This window comes from Hemibagrus wyckioides, linkage group LG11 (assembly GCF_019097595.1).
Source record: "Hemibagrus wyckioides isolate EC202008001 linkage group LG11, SWU_Hwy_1.0, whole genome shotgun sequence".
Lineage (NCBI taxonomy): Eukaryota > Metazoa > Chordata > Actinopteri > Siluriformes > Bagridae > Hemibagrus > Hemibagrus wyckioides.
In genome coordinates, this window is record NC_080720.1 from 1,991,041 (window position 1) to 1,998,351 (window position 7,311).

Here is a 7,311-nt window from a genome sequence, read left to right on the forward strand (position 1 = left end):
GCCTATGTAAACAACAAAAAAAGAAAGGTCAAAGGAAAAACACGTTTCCGAACAGGTTAATACGCATGCGCTGAAGTCATGGAGTAAACTTCTATAATGTTGTTCAGATAATGACAATAATATATATATTAATAATATATATAAATCATGTTTCTGTCTCGCGACTGCTTTTGTTTGTTTTTCAGTATGGTCGTCTACTAATATAGTTGTGCAACACCTGACACGCTCGTGCCAACCCCCCCCCCCTTTTTGTCAGCGTTTCAGTGGGCATGACGTAATGAGGAAAAAAGGGGGCGGGGCTTTGCGAGGCGCTCCTGGTCGGCAGGTTGTCGCGCGTGCAGGGAGTTTGCTTTGCGCTGTGCCTCGGCAGCATGCGCGCGACCGCCGGCGCAACTTCCCCCGCACAGCAGCGCAGCTCGCGCACCGCCATCCTCCTCACCTACACACCTCAACCAACTTTTCAGGAGGCTTAAACGCTCATACACGCGCGCGCGCGCACACACACACACACACACACAGACTCGGGAATCATCTGCGTGGAGAAATCTTCACGGCTCGGGTTCATAATTGGCGCTTGGAAGGAAAAGGCTGTGTGACTGTACCACTTCTTCTCCAGCGTCTTCATCATCTTCATCTTCTTCTACTCAGAATCTGCAGTGCAACACGGATTTTTAAACATGTCGGCCAAATTTCTGCTCCGTGTCTTACTTCTGTGCGTGTTGCATGCGTGGTAAGTGCGTTCTCTCTCTCTGTCTCTCTGTCTCTGTCTGTCTCTCTCTGTCTGTTTTACTGTGAATGTGTGTGAGCGTGTTCGTGCGCGTGCACAAATACAGTAATAATAATAATAATAATAATAATAATAATGCTCCTTAAAGTTTCGCCTCCAGAACTTCTCTCCTCGTGCATGTGAGGTGTCTCAGCTTCCACCTGCACTCATCTCTTATCATTAATCAAGCCTTCAGACCGGATATTGACGGCTTTACACCATCCCGGATGCTTTGCTGCTGCTGCATGCCGCGCGCGCGGTGCGAGTTGTATTTCTCAGCAGCAGCACATCAGCTGTAACCCTGCACCGTTACCCAGCATGCTGTACCACACCGTAGCGCGTGCACACACACCACACTCCAACAGGAATCACATCAAACCCTGATTAAAATGAATCTTTACACATCTTACTCTTCTCTACAAACGTATTAAACTATCCATTTAACCCTTTCATGCTCATGCTGCAGCTACTGTACTGAAATATATATGTAAATAAATATATGTAATAAATGTAATAAATATTATATGTAATAAATATTAATCAATTAAAAAGAGGAAATTGCACAGCATGTGAATTTTAATATAATATATAATATATCTTATATTTAAAAAATCCTCATATATATATATATATATATATATATATAAATGACAAAAAATCATCGCTGGCTGTGAATATCTTTTTTTAGAAAAAAAAAGCTCTGTTCTTGATGTGTACAAAATGTACGCAGGTTCGGGAGGAAGGCACAATGCAGCTGATGTAGGAGAAAAAAATCTATAAAAAATTTTTTTTAATAAAAATGAAATTTATTCGACAATTCACTGAAACTATTTATTTATTTATTTATTTATTTAAATACAAACAATAATAAATAGTATTATTTGTTTTAAAAATGATAATAATAATAATAAATTAATTAAAAATAAAAAAATAACAATTCACTGGCATCTGCAACTATTTATATGTTTACTTAATAAATAATATAATAATAATAAATAGTATTATTTATTATAAAAAATATTATTAATAATAAATTAATAAAAAAATTCTAAACCAGTCTGGGACTATTTATTTATTTACTATTTGGAATATTTGTAAAGATACACTTATTATTATTATTATTATTATTATTATTATTATTATTATTATTATTATTATTATTTATTATTTTTATTTTATTTTTTTTAATGTAATACAATGTGATTTTATTCTACTTTATTTTATTGGATATCTCAGTAGTCTTTATGTTACCTATTTACGCCAGTTAGGTCACCTAAATTCAGTTTAAATAAATAAATAAATAAGCAATATATTTTAGCACATGTATATAAATAAATAGCAATATATATTGCTCTGAGAATAATAATAATAATAATAATAATAATAATAATAATAATAATAACGTGTTTGTAGATCAGCAGGAGGAATCAGTGGTTTGTGTTACAGTACAGTGTGAAGGTGACGCTGATATTAAAAACAAATACTAAAAAACAAATTTGATTAACTGATTATTCATAAGTTTGGATCTTGAGCAGAAAGGGTTAACACTGCAACGTACTGTATCACCGGTGTACCATGTGTGTGTGTGTGTGTGTGTGTATGTGTTGTTCAGGCAAAAAGCTCAATTTAGATTGTGAAATAATCCTGAATTATGAATAATGAATCACTTTTAAACCCCGGACAGCGTAGTGTCCATTTTATTCCATCTGGAGTTCATTTTCATCTTCATGCAGCTTTCACCTTCACAACCTCCACCTTCTGTCAGAAAGAATCAATCTCCATCCATCATCTATAACAAAACACATGATGTGTGTATCAGTACAGAGGAAAAAAAACAAGAAAATAAACAAGATCATAAAGTAGGTCAGTAATAATGACCAGATAAATAATAGCGGAGATAGAAAGAAGAGAAAATAGATAGAAATAAAAAAGGATTTTAATTAGCTAGCTAAATTATTATTATTATTATTATTATTATTATTATTATTATTATTATTATTATTATTATTAATTATAATAATAATAATAATCATAATAATCATAATAATAATGAAAGTTAGCTAAACAATTAACTTATGATTTGAAAATATATGATTTTATTTATTTTTTTCTTTTTCTTATTTAATGCTACATTCCAGATCCAAGTTTTTATTAATAACAGTTTATTTTAATATTTTTATTAATCGTTCTAATACGTTATCATTGCCATAGCAACAGCTCATTAAATAATAATAATAATAATAATAATAATAATAATAATAATAATAATAATAATTTTTATAATAATGGGCTCATTCTAATATGTTATCATTGCCATAGCAACAGCTTATTAAATAATAATAATAATAAAAATGATCATTTTTATATTAATGTGCTCATTCTGATACGTTACCGTTTCCATAGCAACAGCTCATTTATTCACAAAGACTTGGAAAAAAATTATTTTATTTAACATTTATGGAAGGAGTCTCCGGTGTCAGAGGTAAAGCTGTAGCTTCAGGTCTTCAGCAGGACAGAGGAGGGGGGAGGAGTTCACGCTGCTTTCTTTGCCGTTTCTATGGCAACAAGATAGACGAAGGAGATGCAGGTGGGGGAGTGAGTGTTTATCGCCGCTCTAATGTTAGTGACAGAGAACCACACCCACCGAGCGCTGTATGATGTACGCGGTGATGATGATGATGATGTTGTGTCTCCTCTAGCTCTCGAACCCTGGCGTCTGAAGACGAGGAGTACGACGATGTGACGGTCAGCCAGATGCTCTCGCCCAAAAAGAGCGAGATGGACGCCACGCAGATCCTGAACAACCTCCTGAAGGAGTACGATAAGAAGCTCCGCCCAGACATCGGAGGTGAGTGGACTTCACTAAACCACGCCTTCTCTGGAGATGCTTGCCCTGGCTCAGACCAGTTCCTCGAAGGTTTCTCTGTATGGGGCCAGTTATCAAACGCTAGCAAAAGCACTCACGTTCACGCTCACAGGCCACTCCGGTGTGTATCAGAGCTAAGTAGTTAAATGCAGATGTGTTAGCAAAGCAAGCTAACTGAACTAGCCATGCACACACACCATGATTGATGCACTCAAGCTCTTAAGATGTGTTTTTTGGTGAAATCGCGTCTCCTGTTGTTTTAACTGAGATGGCCAACCGGCTAGTCAGTTAGCGTGACGGATGTAGCTGAGTGGGATTAGCTGATTAGTGTCAGAGCAGCAGAGTGGAAGATGGTGGACAGTGCAGTGGTCAGTAACTGTTTTTATATAACAACATAGAAATAACTTCTGCTTAAAGAACCTTTTAAACACACACACACACGGACACACACACTTGCTCTCTCTCACACACACACACACACACACACACACACACACACACACACTCTCTCACACATACACAATTACACACTCTGTCGCTGTAACACACACACTGTCTCTCTCACTTTGTAACACACACACATACATACACACACTTGATCTCTTTCTTTTTTCTCAAACACTCTCTCTCACACACACACACACACACACACACTGTCTCTGTAACGCACACACACACACACCTCCTTTTCTCTCCCTCTCTCTCCCTCTCTCTCTCTCTCTCTCTCTCTCTCTCACACACACACACACACCTCCTTTTCTCTCTCTCTCTCTCTCTCTCTCTCTCTGTCACACACACACACACACACACACACAGGGACTCTCTTCTCTCTTTCTCTCACATTTTTAAAACATGTTTCTGAAGTCGAGTTCCTGTGAATGAGTCGTTACTATAGAAACGATAATGTTACAGTATGTACATTACAGTAAGTGCTAGAGATTAGCCGTGACCCCTGGATGACCTCAGGTGTGTTAGCATAGATGGTATATGTAACGTTTTGCTTCATCAAGATTGGATTAGATCGGATTACAGTGATGATACCGAGCGCTGGGATGAGCTGATGTCAGACAGTCAATGCTGAACATCTGTGATTAATGTGAGGAGTGAGACGTAGAACAGGAGGAGTGATTAATGTGAGGAGTCAGACGTAGAACAGGAGGAGTGATTAGTGTGATTAGTGAGAGGAGATGTAGAGTAGGAGGAGTGATTAGTGTGATTAGTGTTAGGAGTGAGACATAGAGCAGGGGTGATTAGTGTGATTAGTGTTATGAGTGAGAAGTGATTAGTGTGATTATTGTTAGGAGTGAGACATAGAGCAGGAGGAGTAATTAGTGTGATTAGTGTTAGGAGTGAGAAGTGATTAGTGTGATTAGTGTTAGGAGTGAGACGTAGAACAGGAGGAGTGATTAGTGTGATTAGTGTGAGGAGATGTAGAGTAGGAGGAGTGATTAGTGTGATTAGTGTTAGGAGTGAGACATAGAGCAGGGGTGATTAGTGTGATTAGTGTTATGAGTGAGAAGTGATTAGTGTGATTATTGTTAGGAGTGAGACGTAGAACAGGAGGAGTAATTAGTGTGATTAGTGTTAGGAGTGAGAAGTGATTAGTGTGATTAGTGTTAGGAGTGATACGTAGAACAGGAGGAGTAATTAGTGTGATTAGTGTTAGGAGTGAGAAGTGATTAGTGTGATTAGTGTTAGGAGTGATACGTAGAACAGGAGGAGTAATTAGTGTGATTAGTGTTAGGAGTGAGAAGTGATTAGTGTTAGGAGTGAGACGTAGAACAGGAGGAGTAATTAGTGTGATTAGTGTTAGGAGTGAGATGTGGAGCAGGAGGAGTGATTAGTGTGATTAGTGTTAGGAGTGAGACGTGGAGCAGGAGGAGTGATTAGTGTGATTAGTGTTAGGAGTGAGACGTGGAGCAGGAGGAGTGATTAGTGTGATTAGTGTTAGGAGTGAGACATAGAGCAGGAGGTGTGATTAGTGTGATTAGTGTTAGGGTGAGAAGTGATTAGTGTTAGGAGTGAGACGTAGAACAGGAGGAGTAATTAGTGTGATTAGTGTTAGGAGTGAGACGTGGAGCAGGAGGAGTGATTAGTGTGATTAGTGTTAGGAGTGAGACGTGGAGCAGGAGGAGTGATTAGTGTGATTAGTGTTAGGAGTGAGACATAGAGCAGGAGGAGTGATTAGTGTGATTAGTGTTAGGAGTGAGACGTGGAGCATGAGGAGTGATTAGTGTGATTAGTGTTAGGAGTGAGACGTAGAGCAGGAGGAGTGATTAGTGTGATTAGTGTTAGGAGTGAGATGTGGAGCAGGAGGAGTGATTAGTGTTAGGAGTGAGACATAGAGCAGGAGGAGTGATTAGTGTGATTAGTGTTAGGAGTGAGATGTGGAGCAGGAGGAGTGATTAGTGTTAGGAGTGAGACATAGAGCAGGAGGAGTGATTAGTGTGATTAGTGTTAGGAGTGAGACGTGGAGCAGGAGGAGTGATTAGTGTGATTAGTGTTAGGAGTGAGACGTGGAGCAGGAGGAGTGATTAGTGTGATTAGTGTTAGGAGTGAGACGTGGAGCAGGAGGAGTGATTAGTGTGATTAGTGTTAGGAGTGAGATGTGGAGCAGGAGGAGTGATTAGTGTTAGGAGTGAGACATAGAGCAGGAGGAGTGATTAGTGTGATTAGTGTTAGGAGTGAGACGTGGAGCAGGAGGAGTGATTAGTGTGATTAGTGTTAGGAGTGAGACGTGGAGCAGGAGGAGTGATTAGTGTGATTAGTGTTAGGAGTGAGACATAGAGCAGGAGGAGTGATTGGTGTTAGGAGTGAGACGTAGAGCAGGAGGAGTGATTAGTGTTAGGAGTGAGACATGGAGCAGGAGGAGTGATTGGTGTTAGGAGTGAGACGTAGAGCAGGAGGAGTAATTAGTGTGATTAGTGTTAGGAGTGAGAAGTGATTAGTGTGATTAGTGTTAGGAGTGAGACGTAGAACAGGAGGAGTGATTAGTGTGTTTAGTGTGAGGAGATGTAGAGTAGGAGGAGTGATTAGTGTGATTAGTGTTAGGAGTGAGACATAGAGCAGGGGTGATTAGTCTGATTAGTGTTATGAGTGAGAAGTGATTAGTGTGATTATTGTTAGGAGTGAGACATAGAGCAGGAGGAGTAATTAGTGTGATTAGTGTTAGGAGTGAGAAGTGATTAGTGTGATTAGTGTTAGGAGTGAGAAGTGATTAGTGTGATTATTGTTAGGAGTGAGACGTAGAACAGGAGGAGTAATTAGTGTGATTAGTGTTAGGAGTGAGAAGTGATTAGTGTGATTAGTGTTAGGAGTGAGACGTAGAACAGGAGGAGTAATTAGTGTGATTAGTGTTAGGAGTGAGAAGTGATTAGTGTGATTAGTGTTAGGAGTGAGACGTAGAACAGGAGGAGTAATTAGTGTGATTAGTGTTAGGAGTGAGATGTGGAGCAGGAGGAGTGATTAGTGTGATTAGTGTTAGGAGTGAGACGTGGAGCAGGAGGAGTGATTAGTGTGATTAGTGTTAGGAGTGAGACATAGAGCAGGAGGAGTGATTAGTGTGATTAGTGTTAGGAGTGAGAAGTGATTAGTGTTAGGAGTGAGACGTAGAACAGGAGGAGTAATTAGTGTGATTAGTGTTAGGAGTGAGACGTGGAGCAGGAGGAGTGATTAGTGT

The 7,311-nt window shown here is 39.0% G+C and overlaps 1 protein-coding gene across 1 annotated transcript in view; it reads left to right on the forward strand.

Annotated features, from left to right (window-relative positions):
- Positions 1–328: 328 nt before the first annotated feature.
- Positions 329–7,311, forward strand: part of LOC131361925 (gamma-aminobutyric acid receptor subunit gamma-3) — a 147,513-nt gene continuing 140,530 nt past the window's right edge. The window contains exons 1-2 of the mRNA XM_058403554.1: positions 329–730; positions 3,466–3,614. Coding sequence (XP_058259537.1) covers positions 678–730; positions 3,466–3,614 — 202 coding nt within the window. The 5' untranslated portion in view covers positions 329–677. The remainder of the gene's footprint in view (positions 731–3,465; positions 3,615–7,311) is intronic.